The sequence below is a fragment of the Mugil cephalus genome, chromosome 11 (assembly GCF_022458985.1).
Source record: "Mugil cephalus isolate CIBA_MC_2020 chromosome 11, CIBA_Mcephalus_1.1, whole genome shotgun sequence".
NCBI lineage: Eukaryota > Metazoa > Chordata > Actinopteri > Mugiliformes > Mugilidae > Mugil > Mugil cephalus.
Window position 1 is genome coordinate 10,387,009 of NC_061780.1, and position 24,637 is coordinate 10,411,645.

At 42.8% G+C, this 24,637-nt stretch overlaps 2 protein-coding genes across 2 annotated transcripts; both read left to right on the forward strand.

Annotated features, from left to right (window-relative positions):
• Positions 1-13,173: 13,173 nt before the first annotated feature.
• LOC125016434 (metalloreductase STEAP4-like) lies at positions 13,174-19,309 on the forward strand. The gene is made up of 10 exons (XM_047598930.1): positions 13,174-13,655; positions 14,010-14,117; positions 14,208-14,278; positions 14,381-14,468; positions 15,313-15,591; positions 15,878-15,972; positions 16,084-16,194; positions 16,719-16,761; positions 16,872-17,036; positions 18,335-19,309. The coding sequence occupies exons 1-10, from the start codon at positions 13,431-13,433 to the stop codon at positions 18,590-18,592; spliced, it is 1,443 nt and encodes a 480-aa protein (XP_047454886.1). The 5' UTR covers positions 13,174-13,430; the 3' UTR covers positions 18,593-19,309.
• Positions 19,310-21,645: 2,336 nt separating this feature from the next.
• On the forward strand, positions 21,646-23,932 carry LOC125016435 (C-reactive protein-like). The gene is made up of 5 exons (XM_047598931.1): positions 21,646-21,748; positions 21,864-21,918; positions 22,825-22,927; positions 23,020-23,317; positions 23,413-23,932. The coding sequence occupies exons 2-5, from the start codon at positions 21,864-21,866 to the stop codon at positions 23,662-23,664; spliced, it is 708 nt and encodes a 235-aa protein (XP_047454887.1). The 5' UTR covers positions 21,646-21,748; the 3' UTR covers positions 23,665-23,932.
• Positions 23,933-24,637: the final 705 nt, after the last annotated feature.

Consider the following 24,637-nt stretch of genomic DNA (forward strand, 5'->3'; position numbering starts at 1 on the left):
GGGGCGCGTGTATATGTGTGTGTCCGTGGCGTGAATGTGTGCATTTGCGTAGTGGGAGGGGCGGTGATGTAATTCATAGAGAGGGCTTCTTTTTAGAGGGACGGTGCAGACATTGATCCATGCAGATATTACACCATTTATCTCCACACATTGGCTAAATCTGCTGTAGTTATTGCTGGGCTCCCTTGGCTCTGACGTCCCTCCTCTTCCCAGTCACTTCCCCTGTGTCTCTCGTCTCCTTCCTCCATCCCTCCGATTTGTAATTTTCATTTTTTTTCTCACCTGAAGCACCTGACGATAATCTTCCAGGAGATCCTGCATAAAAAGGAAAGAACACCAAAATCTCCTTCTGGGACAGAAATAATTTACCCACTCCTGTCATGACTGCTGTGGATGTGGATTTATGGCAACAGATATGTGACATAGCTCTGACTGGGGCTGCAAGAGCACTTAGTTGCATATAATTCCTCTTTAGCGGTCCCAGGAGGAAGGTGAGGACTTTTTAATAACTTCTTCCATTCACCTCCATCCTCATTAAGAGGTCTGGCTGAGTGGAAATGGAGACATACTAAGGGGGTGTTGAGAGGATTGATCTTGGCTGAGAGAAGGAGAAAGTGAGGGGGCTGCACTCTTTCGAGGCAGTTGTTGGAAGCTCTATCCAGAGCGCCGCTCCACAGTTTGACACATCAAGGAGCCTTTTATGGTGTCATTAGTGCAACTGTTCCACCGAGGACAAATGATTCTGCGGGTTAAGAGGAGTTAATCACCTGCCAGTCAAACCTCATCAAGCTGCCTCTACGGATGAGGAGCTATACAAATCTCATCGTATTTACGGAACCTCAATTAAGCAGGCGCGCGCGAGGAGACGCAAGGAGACAGAACAGAGTGACATGGCAAGGAGAGGGGAGAGCAGGGAAGAATTAAGCTGAGATAGAGGGAGACAGAGACAGTAAGCAGAGCTGGACGACTTCTGTTTGACACTAAGCAGCAGAAATGTAATGTCTTAAAAGGCCATCGCAGTCAATAAAGTTCCTAATGTGCTTAAGGCAATTACTGTGTCCGGAGAGGAACAGAGTGCATGCAGGATATTAACCTCAGTAACCCGCTCTATCTGGTCCATAATTAAATTATCCTCACATCCTCATTCTCATACAGCCACACATGCACACAAGCAAGCCACAAACTCGTGTGTGTTTATGCATGTTTACAGTGGACTGTGTGTTGAACTGCCGATAACTGTCCTGTTAAGAGGGGAGAAGGAAAACACACACACACACAAAGTGAGAGTAAAAGCCTGAAGATGATGTGGGATCTGTGCACTAAGTGTATTTTGTGATCTTGATATTGATTGACGTGTTGTGTTTTGATGGCTGTTACCATAAGAAGACAGCTTGTCTCTCAACCTGCTGTTGGTTTCCACGCGTCCATAATGCAGTTCTGTGCTGCCTATAATAATCGGCATTAATGCTTCATTTTAAAGGTCCTTTTCATTTATTTCAAATATCTGTGTTAAATCGCAGACAATATCTTGGATAAAAATGTACAATCTTAGAATTCTTAGAATTGCCTGAACAGAGTCTCTATTCAGTTGTAAGTTGTTTTTTTTTCTTCCTAAATTACTTGATCTTTTAGGGATTTTTCACAAAGAAAAAAAATGCTTTGACAATGGAGCAATTACAGAATCCGTGTGCACTCTTCCATCTGTTTGTACATCAGTTCTATTTTCCTCTGGTCCCAGTGTGTGCTTTGTAATTCTCCTTGACATTTCTATCTGCTGCCTGTTTCTGTCCTGTCTTTCCCTGCACAATGTGTATTCACATTTAAACCATTGTGTCCAAGTTGTATAACTAATAAGCTCTTCAAGTTGATTTAATGCCTTTTAATAGTTGTCAAACAAAATGTTATTTGCAGAGCTGGGTAGACGTCTTGACACTGTGGAGGCTAATGGTTGCCTCTGAAAATAGCTAACTACCCTCGAGCATTATGCATGGGCTCACGATGGAGCTTTTCTCAGCATCTGGGACAGATTTTTTTTATTTTTTTTTTGTGGCTGGGCTGGGCAGCATGCTAATTTTGCATTTCTGGACGGTGTGTGTTTGGCTGATTTTTTTTTTTTTTTCACTTTTGGCCTTGGGAATGCCAAAGTGCAGTTTCTGGTCGGCACCTAAAAAAGCTTTCTGTGTTAAATGTGAGATTATGTGTGTGTGTGTGTGTGTGTGTGTGTGTGTGTGTGTGTGTGTGTGTGTGTGTCATATTTGTGCAGGTTTACGTTTTTATTATGCTGAGGAGGTTCCCATCGCTCTGGCGAGACAATACAGGAGTATAGCCTGTCTGGGGAGGAAAAGGTGTTTGCCCATCAGCAGACTGTCAGCCACAGACACACACACATGAATAACATACAGTCACCGGCTACTAAGAGATAGGAAAAAGTATTTCTGTTGCCAGTGGTCATTTCCATTCAGTTGCACCACCAGATATGCACTGCAAGACTCCACTGTGTGTATAGATTCATCCCGTATGCAAGAGTTTCATAAGTGGAAATTTATCTAAGTAACAACTTGTTCCCTTGCAGTATCTAAGCTGTCACGATGAACAGAGAGTATTATAAAGTGAGTTTGTGTTTTGAATTTAATCAAGCCAACCTCTGCAAACCCAGCAGGAATTACATCTTAAACCGCATTACAGCTAGTAAGCACTTTTCAAAAATTCATGCATACGTCCTTGAGGTATTGGAATATCACGTGTTAATGAATATTTAATAATAAAAATGGTAACCTCTGAGCAGACTCAATTTCGGGACTCTCATCCCGCACATTTAAGGAACGTCCTGACTGTGTTAAATGGTGGAAAATGGCTATATTAATCAGTACACCCCGACACTGTTTCTGTGCTTCACTCTGCTGCTGCTGCCGCCGCCGCCGCCGCTCAGCGCTGTAAACTGATTGCCTCCCTCACGGCACAGAGGTGAATTATGGTGGTGGAGAAAGTGAATGAAAAGCGCTGTTGCATTAACAACTTGATATCATTTACACGAGAATTGCAATCATGTCTAGGGGGAGGTGATCTCTGACACTCGCGTTCCGCCTCTCAGCAAACACAAGGATTGCTGTCAGTCACTGAGGGGCTTCAAGTGGAGATTGGAGTTAATCGTCACTCGCCGAGCTCCTGCGAGCTGATTTAGTTTAGTCTTGGTAAGGCCACGTTCCACAGAAATCACTTAAATGACACATTTTTCAAACGTGTTGAATCATCGGACGCTGTATAGATGGATAAAAGGAGCCTATCACTTCATGATGATGTCAAAATAAAAAGCAGGGACGAGGTGTGGTGAGGTGTGATATCGCTAGCCTAATAGCATAATTGCCTATAATTGACTTACTGTTACAATATCAATGCATTTGCTAAAAATTGTGTTTATCCTTGTTTTCCAAAAACGTCCAGATATGATTTAGGCAATTACACTACTATGCTAACGATATGTAATCTAGTGTTTAGTCATGTTACAGTGCAAACATGAATCTGTGCTGTGTTCATGTGTGAAGATCTGCAGCTCAAACCAATTGTGCAGAAAGAATGTTGAGATTGCCTTGTAAGAGCGCTGGCTAGTTTGACAGTGTGAAATGAAGCAACTGGATAACTCAGTACTCCATTTCTGTTCTGCTAATACCTATTACATTTGCTCCCGCTGTTCATTCACTCTCTGCTCGTGGTCATGGATCACAGAGGGCCAAGAGGAGCAAACAAAAAAAAATTAATATGGAGTGAAAATGCATGACCGTAGCCCCGAGGATCGGATGGACAGCAGGGTTGTGTGTGTGTGTGTGAGAGAGGGAGAGACGGACATAAAGAAGGGGACCATTTCTCTCAAAGCAAAAATGAGGTTTGGGAATTGGATTGAACACTTTCGCCCCCCCACCCCCTAACCCTTCCCACCCAATGAAAGCAGCCCTCTCATATTTGCAGAGGGACATGTGACGTGCGAAGCAAAAAGCCGTCGGATGACGACATGGGCCTCGGCCGGCAACCGAAATGTTGCCAAAAAAATAAAACTGCGGCTGAGTTAAGAGGGGGGAGGGAGGGGGGGTCGTTCGGAGAGATGGCTTGCAAAAACCCGCGGACTGGCACCGGTGTAATCCTAAATTAAGAAAGTCTTTTAGTCGCTCCAGTGTGTTTGAGAGCCAGCGTTTCAGCCGTCTAAACAAGAACCCCGCGGCTCCTGTGAAACGCTGCTGGGCTGCACGACATGTTCTAACACCAGCAGAGCACAATATACAGTGTCCACCTTGCCTCACTCCATCACCGCGAATGTGCTGATACACTTAGGCTCGCACATGTACGGGCCTACACCGCGGTGGACGCACACACACACAAACACGCACTGGAGCCAAGGTGGTAGACAGTCGGCGTGGAGATAGATGGAGGAGGTAAATAGGGGTGTCATGGTGGTGTGATGGAATGAGGCAGAGAAGAATTCATCCTGTGTTTCCTCTAGCCTCTGTCCCCCTGCTGACAGCCTCCTGAAATAGGGCGCACTGTGTCTGTATATACCTATATGTGAGTGTGTGTGTGTGTGTGTGTTGTGTGTGTGTGTGTGTGTGTGTGGAAGAGTGCCTTTCTCTTCCTCTATGCTCTTCCTCCTTTCCTCTGTGTGTGTGTTTTTCTAAGTCCTGTGTGTGTGTGTGTGTGTGTGTGTGTGTGTGTGTGTGTGTGTGTGTGTGTGTGTGTGTGTGTGTGTGTGTGTGTCTCCTTCTGTGTGTTGTCTATCTCCTCAGCTCTGGAACCAGGATGAAAGCAGCCAATGTGAACAGAGATAACAGCCAAAAGAAAAAAGAGGAGGGAGATAGAGATAGTGGTGCGAGAGAGGGAGAGAACCTGGGGAAAATGATAAATCTGTCCTGTTTCGTTTTCATGTTCTGATCAGGTTTGAATTAAAATCCCGACGGGGGCCAGTGGTCTCTAAAGTGTTATTAGATCCTGCAGAGCATCTGTTGATCTTCTGGGTTTTCAATACCTGAGGGTAATGATTTCAATTCTGCTGCTGCTGCCGCCGAAGGCGCGAGAACCATAGGTATTTAGTGCGTGTGCACCGGTGGGACAGGTCTGGATCATTCAAAGGGTCTGGCTTTGTGGGGAAAAAACAAAGAGGCGGAAAACGAAAACCTTTGAGTGCGGGGGAAATGTTGCCACGGCGGTGATCCCAGCACACGAGTGCACACCTACCTTCTGCTGCTTGGCTATAAAATATGTATTTAACTGTGCTCGGTGTCATGTTTCATATTAAAAATAAGATTTTACAACTGGGCAGAACAAAGTACGCGTTTCCTTCTTTTCTTCCCTCCTTCTTGAACCGAGGCTGACTCTTGTGTGAATAAATGATTTCTGTTTGGCAGACACCATTATGCACCCTTAGTGGAAAAAAAAACAACATCAGAAAGAAAACTTAATTTGGCTTTAGGCAGCGCTTTATGAATCGATAAAAGATAATAGTGACTATTTTATTACACAGATGCGTTGGATTCCACACATTATGTTTTTCAGCATCCTGACCTGACCTGCTGGAATCCAAATGCCATGTTTGCATTTTGCTTGTAGCGCCTTGCAACATGAAGTATACATTAAATACGCTGGTGGAGATGATGTCATTTGTATGAATTTTTATTGGTTTCTTTCTGCGTCTGCCTCTGTCTGCCTTTGTCTCCTACGCTCTCTTCTTCTTTTTCTCCCAAGGGATAAAGACCCTCCCAGTGTGTGGCTCACTGAAGCTTCTGTGGAGTAATTAGAATTAAAGTATTAGAGTTTTTTTTTTTTTTTTTTTTTTTAAAAAAAGGGGAGGATTTGAGACTGATTATTATGAAGGGAAACTATAATCCAAACACCCCTCATGGGTTTCATAACATTTCTGTGCAGTAGACTCTTTCAAACACAGAAAGCTAAACAGCCAGACACGTTTTTTTTTTGCTATTGAGTGCAGCTGTTAAGTGAAACCGTGAGTTTGCGCCGGTGTGAATGAACGTGTACGGGGTGCGATGTGCGCGTCGACGCGTGCGTGAGCGGCCGCGGGTGAATGGGCCTCATCCATCTGCCATTCTCTTTGCGGCGAAGCTGACTTTTCCTCTCGATTAAAAATGAATGTCCCCTCTTGTGCTCTCTGTCACTTCTCTTCTCCTCTGCTCCCTCTTTCCTCACTATTATCCCTCCTATATCCTCTCTATTTTCTCCCAGCCATCTCTATATATCAACCCCCCCCCCCTCCCCTCACGCGCGCACACATGTACCCTGACACTTTCCTCCCTCCCCACTTCCATCCCTCCCCCCCGGCTCTTCCCTCCCATCTCATTCACTGCGCCCGCACCCCCTCCCCTCCTCTTTCTGAACATATTTCATCAAAGGCCTGCACACAGGTAACACTCACCCTGATCTAATTAACTGCTGCTAAGCGCGGGCAACTTGAAAGAACACACTGTTGCTAGCACGCATGTGCGCAGACACACACACACACACACACACACACACACAGACACACACACAGCTTGTGTTACCCTAACAGCTGCATTGGACAAGAGAATCAAAAGACAGGAAGCTTCCAGAGGGCTCATGTATTATTCCGAAACTGAGGAGAGTTATAAAGATCTAATGATTTCAGGCTACGGCACGAGCGAGGAGATGGGACTTTATATTGGCTTTGTGTGGCTATGTGTGTGTTCACTGGAGTGTGTATACCACCCCCTTACTCAGTCTCTGTCCTGTTAGCAGCTGTATTAACCTGGGGTCTGTCTGCTCTCCCGATCAGTGTAACCCCATTAACTCCCATTAAGTCTCATTACCACCCTTGTGACGATCGTTACTGCTTGCTTTACCTCATTTCCTAAACACCACAGTATGTATTCTATGGATGTTGGCTCAGTGCAACATCATTTTTGTCAGTAATTTTAAGTCTTTATACATGTCATTGGTGGTGCTACCAGGTGCGATTGGAGGTTTGCTAGTCAACGGCTGACAGTAATTGAGCAATCCACTGCCTCCGTATGACAAAAAGGCAGCCCACACTGCCAGGGAAACTTTCTTTTTTTTTTTTTTTGTGTGTGCCCTGAAGGGCTGCGTGGAAAAGCTACCACAGAGGGGGCACTGGAGTGACAGCTTGACACAGAGTCAACTATAATTATACATGACTGTCAGAGTGAAATATTCAACAGTGTGTGGTCAGGGGAATGAATTATATATTCACTACCGTGAGGACTTTTGTTCCAGAGTGGGATTTGATGTTGTGCGCACCGAGAAGAAATGGGATCAAATGGAGAGGAAAAACACAGAAAAACGAGTGAGTGGTTTGATTGAGGACAAGAAGGGAGGGCGCGTCATGGACGACATGAAGTTTTACTCTACGGGTCACCGAGGTCTCCAATACCCCAGGTGCATGAGAGACGTATGCCAGGCGCTGCTTGCGTAGCCTTCCAGAGTTTTCTTTGTTTACTTTGTTTTTCCATATTTTATTCACAAATTCCTTGTTTAAAAGTTTTTGTCCTCTGAGTCATTTGTCAATGAAGTGTGATACACGCATATCCTCTGCACAAAAGTGCTGAACTTACAGTTTATTTAGTTTCGATTCTTTTTTTTTTTTTTTTTTAATTTAAACAGCCATCAGTCACCACATTATGACCACATATTGTGACAATTCAAGGCTTTGTTGGGAAACTTTTAGACCTGGCATTCGTGTGGATGTTACTTAGACGTGTAGCACCCACCTAGACCAGACCAGACACCCCCACCCCATAGCAATGACACCCCTTGATGGCAGCAGCCATCCCCAGCAGGATGCAGCCTGATACAGACACACACACAAAAACAGTAAAGGAACAACTAAAAAAAATAATAATAATAATAATAATAAGGAAAAAGAAAATAAGCACATGGTGTTTCACTAATAAAGATCACGTCGTGTTACTAACGGCGTTACTTTTGCCGAATGTGGAGGAGAAGTTACGGTTGCGAGCCGTCACCGGTTGGACCGGGTCGACCCGGGTTTTTCTCTCTGACTCATATCTGCCTGTTACATTCTGACTCGAGGCCTGACAGACTGTATAATTGTAGAAGCTTCCGCTCAAAAACAAGTTTTGATCTCCTCCCATAAAGACTGATCTCTGAAGGGCGTAGATTGTTCAAACAAATTAAATGTGTTATTACACGATCGTTAATGGAAGCGCATAGCTGAACAGCGACTGTGTTTGTATCCAGCTTGTATAGCGATCTTCACTTTAACGATCATGAAAAGGGGGGATTTGGCGGCAGATATCGGGCTCTGTGCAGGACACCGTGATTTTTGATTTTCTAATATCAACAGCATTTTGAAAGAGCGGGCGTTTGACGGGTCCAATCTTTAGGTCATCAACAAACTGCAACTTTATCTGCAATGTACGCGATGACGTATGAGGGAAGAAAAAACAGGCACGTAGCTCTCACAGCGGGAGGTCCGACCCGGGACTTTTGATGTGACAGCGGTATATGTCTACCAGTTGGGATCTGAGGTGCAATAAATATTAAAGGTTCTGTGTAAGTACGTGTTCATACAATTCTACTCTATGCAACTGGCTGAAACCTGCTAAGAAAAAAATCTAATTATTAAACATATTTAAACTTTAAAAAAAGGAGAGTAATGCAATAGTTACTGTCCCTGGTAACTAGTTACTTTTATAGTGGAATAATTCAGTTACTAACTCAGTTACTTTTTGGGAGAAGTAACTAGTAACTATAACTAATTACTTTTTTAAAGTAATGTGCCCACCACTGACTAGGAGTAAGGGTCTTCAGACACGGAGGCCCCCAGGGATCAGAGCTCAGGGCACGGGGCATGTCTAAGGAAGCTTTAGCTCCTTGTCCCTCTGGTTCCTGCAGACAAGGATGAAAGAGGAAGCATGTGGTGTGTGGTCTTGTTTCTGAACATCAGTTATAATAACTTAATAAAATGAGTGAGATCTACAAACTAATCCGGGCAGAGTTTGGGCAGTTTGAGCTGTGCTACAGTCTCAGGTCTACACCTCTGCTCTGCCACTGTTCCTCCTTTTATGGCTCATTTTGCAATCGGTGCTGCCACAGTTACTGCTACTATATTTCACCATCGCCTGTATCCTGACCCACACACACACACCCACATACACACAGTAGGTTTGTTCTTCCTGTGGTGCTCGAAGTGTCTAATAACGTAACAGTCACGGCTGACACAGAACATCCAGCTTAATACAGATAATGAGATATTTATTAAGATCTTTCCACTACCAATGGCCATTGACAGTCAGATCAGAAAAAATCAGATCAGAAAAAAAAAGCAAAAAAAAAATAATAATAACTGTCAATGGATACTGAAAACTCACATAACTTGAACTCATAAAATGCTGACACACTTAATATATATTTTAGGGCCTTTAAAATTTATGTTGTCGGGGGTAGGGAAGAGGTCAGAATCTTGGCTCAGGAAAACGACGTGCAGCAAAAACAGCCATAAAGTAAACTTTCATCTAAAGATGAGTCACTTTTACATTTTATATACACGCTGCATATCAGGCCAAGACAAATGTTAACACATTTTTTTTTTTAATTAACTCACTTGAGTTACGTGTTTTGTTCAAACACTGCCCCACGTGTTCTCAATTACTCTGACGGATCGGGTCTCTTCAGAGGTTAAAGGTCGGTGGTGTTACGACACCACAACATTTTAACATTGTGGCTGATCGGTGTATAATGCATTTGCTAATAATAATAATAACCTACGCAGACCTCGGACGCTTCCACCGGTGAGTGGAGCTGTGCGGCAGTGACACTTCATCATTGTCCTTCTTCTTTATGGGGACAAAATGTCAACTGTACACATTAAGTGGACGTAATATACAGAGTCCCAGGCCTTCGGGGGCCTCCTAATACTGCATACATCCATGTGAGCAGGACAATTGCTCACTCTTTCAGTCAAGTTTTATAACCAGTGTGATTAGGACCCCGTATAAAGCTGAGACCATTTCCCGATGGTGCTCTGCATTGTGAGAGATAGAAAGAGGGACGTGGCGATATGTGTGCGGGGAGGGAGAAGGAGTGTGTGTGTGTGTGTGGGTGTGTGTGTGTGTGGGTGGGTTGGCGAAGTGTGCTACAAGGAAAGATTGGATCTGACCCATTAACTTTACAGGCCACTCATTGGGTACCGGAGCAGTGGGGTCAGTGGACAGATTTCACTGTAAATCTCTACAACGATCACAATGATAGACCAGAGGGTTGAGGTAGAGGAAGAGAGAGAGTGTGTGTGTGTGGGGGGAGAGAGAGAGAGAGAGAGAAGAACAGCTTGCGACACCGGTCCCGACTCCAAAATCCAAGATAAGTTTTACTATGATATCATCTGCTGCCAACCAGCCAGCAGGACTTTATTTTCTTCTGCTGCTCATGTAAACGCTTTGCTAAAAAAGGGTCGTGGACAGATTATTTCAGTTCAGTTCAATTTTATTCATGTCACGCCACATCTTATTAGAAACGTCTCGGGGAACTTTGCGCTTTCCTCGGCGACGACGAAGAGGAAAAAACTCTCTCAGCCATTTTCTGAGTGGATGATAATGGCATTCGGAGGCTGTTCCTCAGCCCGGCCCCTCTCATATCTCTGCCTCAAGAAAAGCTGTTTTTAGATGTGGCCTTTCTGGCTGCGTCGGGCCATGGCCTGCAACCCAAAACATAACCTCAAAAAGATGGCTAAGGGCGCTCACATGAGGACACTCAGGGCCTGAAGGGAAACACAAACAGCAGATGTGTCGTTCAGGGGAGGTGAAGCGAGAAGAGGGAAAAGTCACTGTACCAAACATCGGCCTCAGACCAGGACATTTCTGGCTCGGCTATTTTTTTTTTTTTTTTTTTTTTGCCCTGCAGCACAGAAACTCCTTGGCTTGGTCACACCTCAGATCAAACTGCCCCCACCCACCGAACCCCTGCAGTACTGACGAAACCATTATCTCAAACTACTTCTAACACAGCCATCCCCTCGCTGTACAATCTTCCTTTCTCTTAGACATCACATCTCACTTGGCAACAAATCTTTCTTCTGCTGTAGATCATTAATAATTTATCCTCCCTGACCATGCTCTCCACTGAATAACTGCTACAGTTATTTATGAATCTGATAATCCATTACCTGGGGACCATCTGCTCTGATAACCTCATCTCTGCAGAAAATCACTTCTTCCTTCCTTCTCCTTTAAGTTCCGACGTGGTCGCGCAGGCCTACATTTATCAAAGCGGTTTTAAAGAAAACACTTCACAAACACTGCGCAATACATTCAGACCCTAAAAGTGTAACGGAAAATCAATCGCTTTGATTATATAGTACAATGATATACAAAGCAGGATGTTTCTGTATCTGAGAGCCTCATTTCATGCACCAGAATTCATTAGCATAGACTTGTGGCTCTAATGCACCCTGCATTTTGCTTAGGCAATCAGATATTGTGCAGTGTAAAGCCAATCATGGTAATGGCTGTAGCCTGGGAATACTGGATGGTCCAATCATCACCCTTTCCTGAAAGTGCCTTTGCTTTTTTTTTTTTTTTTTTTTCCCAGACTTGACATTTGATATGTGATTGCTGCTTCCACACAGTTTTGCTTTGATTATCAGAAAGCCACCCACGCTGTTTTAGGTTGGACTGTTTTGGTGCGTGGCCCACGAGTGCTTGACTGCACCTTCCATGCTCTGCTGAGGTCTGAGCGCTGCTCTGTTGTGTTTGGGCTTTTCCTAGCTGATCCTTAAGGGTGGCTGCGGAGGGCAAAGAACTCGGAGTTATAAGCTGATATAAGAAAAACACAGCACTCCGCATAAATAACCCCTGACCTGCTAAGTTTAAACTCAGCTTTAACACTTCTCCCATCGGATGCTTTTCTTTTTTTGCTTTTCTTGTTATTTAGTCACGAGCGCCGAGCCTCTTCAAACTTCTGGGGGGGGGAAAGAGTAAGTGAGTAAATGTTAACTAAGCAGGAGATTAATTGCTGTTAAGGTACCGGGCTAATTACTGCCCAAGAAACCAGATCAGCGACAAATTTCATTACATTATTTTATCTCTCTCCCCACTTCTCCCAGTGTGTTTGCGTGTGCACTAGTAAAACAGCATTAAAGTTGTGTCACATGTACACGCGCATGCTCACACAAACACACGGCAGCCACTTAGTGAGGCAGCGGAGCAGAGGGAGTAATTATAGTTTAGGACAGGTCACTAGGTCTGCGGTTCACCTCACCCCTGAACAGCGGAGCTATTCTGGACCTCTGAGAAAATAAGCGGGGCTGAAGAGGCTAAGGACATTAATTACTCATAGGGGCAACACGAGAGTGCAGATTAGACTGTAATTGGCGGCTTTGCCTGCAAATTCCATGAATCAGTGAGCGCCTCTGCCGACCACCATATCAGTGACTGATTATAAGGATTGGGTTCCTTCACTCCAAGTGCTCTGAAAATAACCTCCTGCTAATAACAACGTGTGTCATTTGTTTTTGCACTCCCGTCAAAGCAATTATGCAGTTGGCACAGTGCATGTGAATTTTATGGTCATATAATGGACATTGTGCAGCGGAAGAGGGGAGGGGGTTGGGAGCATTCCAGCGTACTACTTTTGCATACCATAACCTCGTGTTGAGCAGAGCCCAGAGAGTGTTTCTGCTCTACAGTTGCATGTCAGTAAATTGGCAGATAGTCCCATGCTTGTCAAAGTTTTACTCTGTATTTAACGTCTGTTGTCACCTCCGTGGTTTCGTACTGTTTAAATGCCTTCGGCTCCTCTCATGACTGCGGCTCTCACTTGTTGGTTTTAAGACTCAAATTTCCTTGGCCAAATCGCACAAGGATTGGCTTTCATAATTTTGTGAATTTATGGGAGAGGTTAGGTAATGCTGGGGCAAGAAAAAAAAAAAAAACAACTCCCTGCACACATATGCTGGTGTTTTTCCAGTGTTGCGCAATCTGCCAGAGATGTGCCACGGATTTCCGAGAAGAAAGTAGTTCTTGACACTGTGCTCCAGTGTTTCCAGGATATGGACAGACACAGAGTTGCACAAAGAAAACACACACACACACACGCCTCCCACCTTTTTCCCGCGGAGTTTCCCAGTTTAAACAGACTGAGCCCGTCCTAAAATGGGAGGAGATAGGCCGATACAAAAAGTAACTCAAGTCTGAAAAATCTGGGAGTGATCAGTTAAGAGCAGTCACAGAGAGTTAGGCTGTACACAGGTGATCTTCTCACATTTTCAACAGGGGCTGCTAATTTGGAGACCTAATTTTATAGCGCCTGTCCCAAATCTGGATGAATTATTCATTCACATCACAATGCATGCCGTCTAGTGCTGACAAAGGACGTGACGGGGTATTTAGTTCTTTCTAAACCTCAGGAGATTTCCTCGCGGTGTGTGTCAGACCGCCGGCATGTCGTCTGATGGACAGAGCGGCGTGTCAAAGGAGGTGATTCCAGAGAGTGTGTCGCTGTGTCCTCTGAGCATGGCAGATGCCCCTGAGCAGAAGCAACTGTGCATCTTTGGGACCGGGGACCTGGGGCGCTCTCTCGGCCAGCGTCTGCTCCAGTGCGGCTACAGGGTGGTGTATGGCAGCCGCAGACCGCACGGCTGTGGCCCCGTGCCTCCGGGGACTCAGGTACAGCGCATGATGTTTTCTCAGAATACAACGTTCCTAAGCCGTATTTGATCGTCACTGCTTTTGTAATGTTTTGGCGTGTGCGTGGCAAGAGATTCCAAAACATTCACTAACTGTGTTCTTAGAAGTCAAAGTAGGCTATGTTAGTGCTGAGGGTAAAAAACAAACAGTTCTTATCAGGGGCTGACGAGGTAAACAAGGTCACTGATAAGTTCTGCATGATGCTGTGTTATTTGTGGTCCACATTCAGCATTGTTGTGGTTTTTTCTTTTTTCTTTTTTCTGAATGTGATGCTACGTGTAATGTGGCTGCATGACAATAGCTCTTTTTTTTTTTTGTTGGTTTGTTGTGCAGGCGATGAGCCACGAGGCCGCAGCCCAGACAGCCGCTCTGGTCTTTATTTGTATTCACAGAGAAAATTATGACTTTCTGGAGACGCTTGCACCTCAGCTGAAGGGAAAGGTAACTTGCGGCACGATCGCAGTCTTGTCTTTGTGTAACATAGCAGTTGGTTCATTTCTATTGAAATTAATTAATCTCATTGATTGGAAGGTGCTGGTGGATGTCAGCAACAACCTCCGGAAGAATCTATACCCAGAGGCCAATGCAGAATATTTGCAAAGGTAAGGCAATGATTAAATAATCTGGGACATAATGGATGACGTGCCTCGCATCCCAAAACAACTGGCACAACATGAAGCAAAAGTTTTTTGTTTGTTGTGCAGGCTAATCCCTGGAGCTCATGTTGTGAAAGCTTTTAACACCTTGTCTGCCTGGGCCCTTCAGAATGGACCCTCTGATGCCAGTAGACAGGTACCAAACAAGTCTTTTAATATGCCTGTGATGTTAAAAATCTCTTTGTTGGGAATGTTCTCGGGTACTTGACGAAATTAGACAAGAACTTAACTATTTGGGAATGCGCTGCGTTGGCATGCTTTCTCATTTTGGGTTTAAATAAACTGTCAGATTGTTATTCCGCCACAGAACTACAAGCCACCGACAGCTCTCTGATGTGCTCGCACACTGGGTTCTGACTCACAAGTTAAAAATAAGATTAAACAAGATAAGATAATCCTTTATTTATCCCACAGAGAGAGAAGCATTTCCATCCAAAATTATAACATTACCTCATTTTGAAGTTCCAATCAAACCAAATCCAACGGAACTAGCCAAAAACCGAGGAGTCGGGCTTATGTCTTCGCTGTGAACGCCATCTCTGATGTATCCTTGGATCAATTACACCCGAGCTTCCCATCACATGCTTTTCTCTCTCTCTCTCGCTCTGTAGTGCAAAGCTGCAGCATATTTGGGGGTTTCTGTTTCATTTTGATCTGGTTTCCCCTGCAGACCGTGAAAACTACACAGTAGAGTTCATGTGTGTGCATGTTACGGGGCTGCATGTTTATCCATTGGGGTGGGGCATCACATCGGTGCTGACTTAGCGCTGTTGTCCTGCTTTCTCCAACTAAATGTTTTATATAGGAAGCCCCCTGTGTCTCCCCGTGGCTTTCACGTTTGGCTCTCTGGATTCAAAACCACCCTTTCATCATTGTTTGAATTGCAAATGCATGAATTTAAAATAATGAAGATGCACGGCATACCCCTCACAAGGGCCATTTTCAGTGCTTTGAAAATCACAGGTGTTTTAACGCTCCAGGTGTACCTGTGTGGGAACAGTGCTGAGGCAAAGCAGGCAGTAGCAGATACGGCCACCAAACTGGGATTCAGTGTTCTGGATAGAGGGTCTCTGTCTGCGGCCAGAGAGCTGGAGGAGTTCCCCCTGCAGCTGTTCCCAGAGTGGAGGGTGCCCCTACTCCTGGCCACCGGCCTCACCGCCTTCTTCTTCCTCTATCTGGTCATCAGAGATGTCGTCTATTCGTACGTCGAAAAGGAGAAAGACGTCTCCTTCAGAATCATGGTGTCGCTGGCCAACAAGGTGGGGACCGTTTGCGCAGTGCAAATGTACACAAAACATTAGGCACACAAGGGAAAATGAGTACACTTCGGTGTCAAGGTCCTGTATTAATCCCCCCTACATGACTGGAGGAAGAAAGGCAGTAATTCAAGTATATGATCGCTCTGACAAAAACAATAGAAAAACATGTGTGAATGTGTGAATTCATTATGTCTAATGTCTTGTCAAGCACATTTTCCTTTGTGAAAACCTCACCTTTAGTACTGATTTTTCCTGACTTGAATCTTGTGCATACTTTTTTTTTTAGGTGTTCCCCATTGTGTCCCTCATTATGCTGTCTCTGTGTTACCTGCCCGGCGTCATCGCAGCCATCCTCCAGCTCTACAGAGGAACCAAATACAAGTCAGACATCAGAAACAGGATGCGCTGATATTTAGTGCATGCACACAGGCGCACGCTTCCCAAAATACTTTAATGCTTTGTCTTTCTTATCAAACCGGATGTTTGTTTCAGGCGTTTCCCCGACTGGCTGGATCGCTGGATGCTCTGCAGGAAACAAATGGGACTAGTGGCACTTGCCTTCGCATCCCTGCATGTGCTGTACACACTCATCATTCCCATAAGGTAAACACACCATCACACCTCTCAGCTAAGCAGGTGCGAAAGCGCTTAATGTCCTAATCGTTATTATAAATCATCTTTTTTTTTCTTTTTGCCGTCCTCCAACTTTTGTTACAAATCAAAACTCCCACACAAACACACAAGAAAATGCAATGACAATCCTAGAAGAATATGATAACGCATGTCTTCTTTTGTACGCCTCCTGTTAATTACATAATCCCGCTTGAGCTAATGTTTCTTTTTCATGTCTTGTGCTCTTGCTTTTCTTACACACACACACACACACCACACACAATAAATGTGTACCTTAAAAGTTAAGGTACGTGTGGAAGCAGGTGTTAAACAAAAATATTCCTAGCATTAATTTTACTGTCATTTATGTAAAGGACCTTTTTTTTTTTTTTTAGTAAAATGCATCAAATAACCCGACAACATTTATCACTACTTTACATGACTAAATTTATACGCGTGGCTGAATTTCCAGATGATTTTTCTCTGACTGGTTTAGTCTTTTTTCTTGCCCTCAGATATTACGTGAGATTCAGGCTTTCAGAAATGACAGTCTCTCAGGTAAGACAAATAAAAAACATCTGACAGGTTTTAAACAGATCCTGTCTGCACCCCTTGAGGTACATGCATGTTAATAAAGATCCCTCTGCATTGTTTACTGTCACTTTAAGATCAGGGAGAACCAAACGTCAAAGTTTGACACAACCATGGCCTGGCGCGTTGACTCTTACTACTCCATGGGTGTTCTGGGATTTGGCCTGTACCTTCTGTTGGGAATATCATCTCTCCCCTCCGTCAGCAACGCTCTCAGCTGGAGAGAGTTCAGCTTCATACAGGTGGATACTGTCATGTGTGTCTGACTCATCTGAGTCAGTTTCTGAACCCTGGTTCCGCGAGGGAAACCTATAAACTATGTCTGGAGGAGTGAAACTGCAATTTTCCACTGGCATTACAGTGTCCACAACAGTCTGTTGAACACATTTTCCCATGTGCAGATATTAGGATCTGGACTTAGGATCATGTTTGTGGCATTTCAAATTATTTTCCTAAATGTTCTTTCCACCTAAGTATGCTCGACGTACCAGCCAGCCCTGAATGTTTATCAACCAGATAGACCATTATTAGACGTTAAAAATAACATCAACAGTAATGATGTAGGCTGCCTAGCTCCAGTTGGTGCGGAAATTCCCAGAGTTCACCGACCCATAAGGAACATGGATACTGGCAGAAAAGTATAGCCATGTATCTTAGCCAAGATTCAAGCTGGGACTGGTGAGGACAATGCTGTGCTTCAGTCCAGATGGAAAATAGTGGCGTCGACCTGATAACACCCCCCCCCCACCCCCCCTTTCTGTTTGGAGCTAATCTGTGTTTGTGACACGTCTCCTTCCTTCCATTGCAAACTACTCCGTGATTGTTTTTACATGTGCAGGCATAAATGTTTACCCTTTTCCCCACTTCGACCAGTATAAAATGAAATCAGCTACACTACGGGGAACAAACTCATTCATAAATGTAACTGGGTCATGTCAAGCTCATTTTCTCATTCCACCCCTCCGCTTTTACTCCAGCCCAAATTAGAGCAGAGCTTTAAATGTTAAGTTATTCATCAAATGTAATTTGGGCGAATACATTATCCTCGGTCGCAGTCTTTAGGTTTCGTTCGTGTGCACTGGAAGGACCTGAAAATGTGCAGTGGCTGTACTTCCTGTACATGCATGCAGTGCATCTGTGTACGCGAAGTGGATGAGTGTGGGCAAGTGTGCAGGTCAAAAGCTATTGCCGCTGTTCTTAACTGGGGTCATGGAAAGGCTTTAATATAATATGAAGTAGAATACTGCAGAGCATGCTGCAGACTAATAAGAGCACTTTAAAGTCCGGATCTGATCGACTCACACATAGATGATGGACTTTATTATCCATAGCTGAATAATGAATGAGCTTAAATGAAATAGTAATTGCTTTTAACCATGGTCGAATTAAGTGGAATTAGCTTGTGTTTCTAATATGATAAATTTGGGTTTTTAGAAGGATTAGAACCACAACTCTGTCACATTTCAGCTAACGGAGTCTAACGTATTTGCACATGCTCAGTGGGTGCAAAGCGTCTCATCTTGTCTTTCTGTCTTCCTAGTCCAAGCTGGGCTACCTGACGCTGTTCTTCTGCACCTTTCACACCTACCTGTACGGCTGGAACAAGTTCCTTTCGCCCTCGTCCTACAAGTGGTACACTCCTCCGGCCTACATGTTCTCCCTGGTGCTGCCGTCTGCGGTGCTTGTGCTCAGGCTGCTGCTCCTCCTGCCGTGCGTGGACCGCAGCCTCACCCGCATTCGACAGGGATGGGAGAGGACTGACCCAGAGGCAGACAGCAAGAAACCCCTGCTGACATAGGACTGGCTGTCAGTGACGCTAATGAAATGAAAGCCATGAGCTGAAATGTGTCAGTCTCATAAAGATGCTCCATATGCTAGAAGGTTTTAATCACCTTTGGCAGATATGCAAATCCTCCTACACAGCACGGGACTATCACAGTTACAGGTAGAAATGCAAAAAAGGGTTCAAAGAAAATATACACAATGACATAATGGTGACTTATCTTCCAAAAGCTCTATGAAATATATTATTATACCACAGAAGAAGTAGTAGTAGTAGTAATCTATTTATACAGTACAATTGTACAATTTTTTTTAAGCATGGCATATACATTATATAGCACGTTGAAAGAGCTGTTCTCCATTTTAAGCACCATGCACTACACCATCCATCTGCTGTTACAGAACAGCTGACTGTGGCAACTGTTTGACTAAATATATTTTCTCCAACCATAAATTGTAGTGTTTCATTAGCCTAATAGCCTAATTGCCAAGTAATTTTTCGACTGACTGTTACAATGTCAATAAAAATAACAATGTGCTTGCTAAAAATGGTGTTGTTTCTTGTTTTTCCAAATATGACTTAGGCAATTATGCTATTAGGCTAGATTTATTTACTTTGAAACAGTTTTTTTTTCTCATGGATTTAGTTATCTGCTCTTATTTAATACTTCCTTATTTTTGTCACAGTGAAACAGTCAATACAATACAAAACAGACTTCAGAATGACTCTGAACAGCACCGTCTCGCCTCTCTTTCCCTCATGCACATTTCATTTTATATGGAAGCTCAGCTGAACTCTCTCTATTGAACTGAGCGTGCTCTGTCAGGTCGCCTCAGTGTCCCTCCCCCTCCAGGGTGCATCCCCCTGGCCAATCTTATTCCGTTCTCCTGGAAACATTTGCACTGAGCGCCAGGCTTCTCCCCAGCCTCTACTGGGTCTCGTTACATCAGTGTGTGACACTCCTCCATCAATGCAGAGGGCGTATAATATTTGGTCGTGACAGCACGGAAAGGTTCTCGATATCGTGCTGGTGTCATTAAATCAGGACGAAGGAGGGAAGGAAACATGCAATTCATATAGCACATATATGCTAATCACACACCTGTAGCCTAGGGAAGAAACAGAGTGAAGAAAAACAGTGTGGAAAAAATTAATAAAATATAATCAGTAATCTGAAACACATAAAAGAAAGAATTACATTATAATTTGTTTTTGTTTTTTCAAGGAAATGCAGTGATTGAAAATCAACTGTCATAATTGTGAAATCTTAAAATAGAAAAAACGAGTTAACGGCAAAATCTGTTTGTTCAAGTCAAATTTGGAGGAAAAGAAACGACTCATCTGGAGGATGGATTTGATTTGTAATTAGACCACAGGACAAGACATCTTGGACAACAACTTTGTGGTCTAAGCCCTGCAGACATCATGTGGTAGAAAAACGCTACACGAGCCGGTGCAGTGAGATTTTTTACTTTAGACAGATGCCTAGTTTGGACATGACCTGCTCAACAGAAACCACTACATCGAACACAAAATCCCAGAAACACTATTAAGAGTACAGGAATAAGTCATTCAAAGTGTCAGAAACAAGCAAGTAGCAAGTATAAAGAAAGAATAATGGATAGATATGCTATTGTGATTGACATTTTAAAACACTGTTATTTATGATTTTACTACAATTGAAAGAAGATGTGTTTTTCAGATTAGGGCATGCACTGTGTTTGCTTAAACAGGGATTATTTGCATGAGAATATTATCTGCTAATTGTATTAACTTGCAAAACAAAAGCGGAGCAGATAAAACAAGAATCCACGTTGTGATTAATGAGATAATAAAAAAAAGGGTTTTGTTAACAATATTATTTCGCTTTGTGTGGGATCCGTGTTCACAGCAGTCAGGTTCTTCAAAGCTTCAGAGTTTCTTTCTTTTTCTTCTCCTCATAAATCAGAGCTCAAGAAAGAAACTTCTTTTGGTTTTGGTTTTTTGGGGCAAAGATTCTTGTTTGTGCTAAAAAGAACCCTGTAAAATAAGATAGATAGATAGATAGATAGATAGATAGATAGATAGATAGATAGATAGATAGATAGATAGATAGATAGATAGATAGATAGATAGATAGATAGATAGATAGATAGATAGATAGATAGATAGATAGATAGATCATTTATGAATCAATTGTTATCACATTTCTCATTTTTACCCCTATGTCTCATGCAACACATATCATCATGGATGCTATAAACAGTGAAACTGAGGTCTTGTCTCTGGCTGAAATAAATGGCACTGAAGTGCTGTAAATCGGACTCAGCTGCGGTACGATTGACAATCTTCCATTTAAAGAGCAAATAAATCATGTATCTGGCTCAAAGACGAGAGGACCCACTGTAATTATCCAAAGCCAGGTACATACTGTATAGATACATACCAATGACGCTTATTTAGATATCGCAGAATATTCCTGTTTTCTTCATGTCCGATGTCCCCACGTGTCACTCCGTCTCTTTTTCCTGCGAAATCCACAGCCATGTTTACGGTCTAAAGTTCAATCCCAGGAATTTACAGGACGCTGCTGGAGTTAAAGACAGACCACACAAAAAGTAAAACAAACAACCTGCCACTGAACTTCTGACACAGACCGTTCAATGGCGTGTACTCAGACTTTGTGGTTAGTGTATTTTTTGTGTAATATCCATGTGTAAACATTTAGTTTCATTACTGATTTTTTTTTCTTGTTTTTTATTTGAAAGGTTGACAAAAACACACACACACACACACTGAATTTGTTGTTCACCAGCAGTTTTGCACCAAAACAAGCAAGAGTGTCGACAAAAGTGACAAAAACAACATGTCATATTCATTTTAAGTTCTTTTTTTTTGTTTAGTAGTCACTTGTTGGTTTTTGGAGGGCCTCGTGAGAGCCCGCTGTTAGCATTTGGAATTCAGAACAAAGACTATTTAGACATGAAAAGTGCTGCTCTGTAAATTGTGTTCATCCACCAAGATAAAGCGATGTGCAGGGGAAAGTGTTTATGTTGCAGAAATCTGAGGCAATAACAGAGAAAAAGAAGGAAGGAAAGCAGATGAAATGGGGAAGGAGGGAATTTACTTAAAGTTGCAGTCCTTTTCAGAGCTGCACACATACACACACACACGCTCCTGGTACAGATCAAGGTAATATCAAGACTTTCAATCTAGAATATGTATGATTTCAAACTAAACCGTACTTAATGCTTGCTTTTGTCAACTTCTAAATGCTTTTCATTCTGCTGTTTTATCCGCGCATTAGATGAAGATGTGGTTCGTACTGGTGATGCTGCCGGCGTACGCTGCGGGTCTTCAAGGTAAACTTTACATTTTTCATTTTAACAGGACAAGAAGTATCAGAAAAACGTTGCCTTCAAGATACTTTAGTGGAATAAGTTGTCTTTGGGAGTAAACCTTCTTAATGTACTTGTGGTTGAAATTTCTGTTGGAAAATAAGAAATGAGAACAGATAGATAGATCTTTATTGTCATTGTCACGAGTACAACGACACTTTGTGTGTTTATCTGTCTGGCTCCCAAGAACAGGCCCTGAAAGAACACAATACTATTACAGAACATATGACATATACCTCAATAGACTTCTAGGTTAAAGCAGCATCTAAACCATGTGTATTGATTGTGTAAAAGGTTTGTATTATATACTTTATACCTTATATACCTAAATCTCTTGTATTTGTCATAAATACCAATAACCAAGTTATTGGGAAAGGTCTTGGAGATTTCCAGCCTACAGTAATAACACGAGTCACAAATATGCAGATCATGTAATGGATAGTAAAATTAATTCAAAACTTGGCTGTCATTATGTTTTTCTTCCAATATGAATGTGGTGATTGAATGATTCAACCAAGAAGAAGAAGAATTCTGCAATGTTAATGTAATAAATACAGATAAAAAGATACCGAACAAAGAAATAATTCAACCAAAAGCCGTGAATCAAACCACACCAAAAACAAAAACTTTGTGCAAGATTCACAGTTGTCATGGTAGGGAGTATTTCCTTCCTCATAATGCAGGGCACAGAAGGGGAGAAGTGCTTACACATGGTTCTTGGAGTTCCTGATTTCCTGTGATGACCTTAGTCAAAGACACACAATACATTGTTCACTGGAAGCCAATTATTGCAACTTCCGTGGTGTTGTAATAATAATAATAATCTGTGCTAAAAAACCTTATTAGAACATATTTCACCTTCTCTTTCAGATCTGTCAGGTAAAATGTTCACCTTCCCACTGCAAACCAACAAAGCTCACGTGATCCTGAACGCAACCAAACAAGATTTCAGCGCCCTAACAGTCTGTCACAGGTAGCAGTGAATGTGTCAAATACATCAAAGAAGCTACAGTCTCTTTCTAACTGCGAGATATACCCTTCATGATGTGTTTGTTGTGCCAACAGATCCTTTACAGACCTCCCGAGAGACCACAGCCTGTTCTCTTTGGCCACCCCCTCTACTGCCAATGACTTCCTGATCTTCTGGGATGGAACAAACAGGGAGATTGAGCCTCACATCCGGAATAGCAAGGTGGAATTTAGAGGACGAGACTACAAGCCAGACGCGTGGCACTCTGTTTGTACCACATGGGACTCGGTGTCTGGACTAGTACAGCTGTGGTTTGATGGACAACCTTCGGTTAGGAAGTTCATCAGCTCTGGATTCAACATCCAAGGGCCAACTATAATTATTTTAGGACAGGTAGAGCTAAAGAGATAAACACTGAAATTCATCATGTTTCAAATTCTATACACTAGAGGTTTAATTTACTGTGTTTATAACCACGTTCCCTACAGGAGCAGGATTCCCACGGTGGGGGGTTTGATGTCAAGCAGTCCTTTGTTGGAATGATGTCTGATGTCCACATGTGGGACTACGTCCTCTCCTCCTGTGAGATCATGAACTACATGGATGAATGGAACTACACTCCGGGGAATGTGCTTAACTGGAAGGCGCTGGACTTCCAGATTGTAGATAAAGTTCTGGTAGAAAATAAAATGATGTCATGTACTAAGGTTTTTAAAACTCAGTGTCAAAAACCAATGTGAGAAATTTATGTCAGTTTTCTTTTATTAACATCCCCATGATGAAAAAAGCCACAAGTGTCTCTTCACAGCCAGCATGCATGGTAGTTCAACCTAGGTTTAAGTGATTAAACACAAAATGGTGAATGTTTTATTAATGACATAATAAAAATAAATCCTACACTTCAATCATTGCCATAAATACAGAAATGGTTAAAAATGTTATTTTTGATGATGTATGTTTTTGGCTACAATGTAATTTTTAAAATAAAAGAAGAGAAGAGAAAGCAAATATGAGGAGTAAAGGATGTTGATTTAGTACTGTTGACTGTGGTCCCTAACGCTCTTTCCCAATTGTGAAAACTATCCCTCTACATCTCTTCCAACACATTTACTGTACCCCAATGATTTGACTTTGTCCGAAGCACATTTTCTTCATTCAGTCTAACTGCCTGGACTCTTTTCTAACACTTAAGACATGTCATAAATCTCCCGGGAGCGACACTACATTTCACTATTGTAGCCATGATGCTGGAAGAGAAACATTACTTGTAATGTGTGTTTAACACTGACAGATCTCGTTTTACCTAAACCATGATATTTTTCTAAATCTAACCATGTAGTTCATTTACTAAAATGCCTGTGAAGGTTCTCAGTCATCCAGGCCATGACAATCCCAAAGGCTTTGAAAAAAGGTAACTGGACTTGGAGAAATTTCTTTAAGATGTTTCCTCACTCATCTGAATTCAAAATCAAATTGGAGAAACCTTGGTGGAACGAGATTTAATCTGCCATCAATTTACAACACAGTCTTGACTTCTGTCTCCAAGAAGTTTCAACACCATTCACACCTTGAGCCTGGAGGCTCAAATTGACAATGGCTTCGTTAGAGAATCATCAGTGATAGAGTCAGTGGCTTAGCCACTTAGATGACAGTATGGCATTTGAAGCTCTGTCCATATTACGACCATTAACATCATGACCATCTGTCTAATGT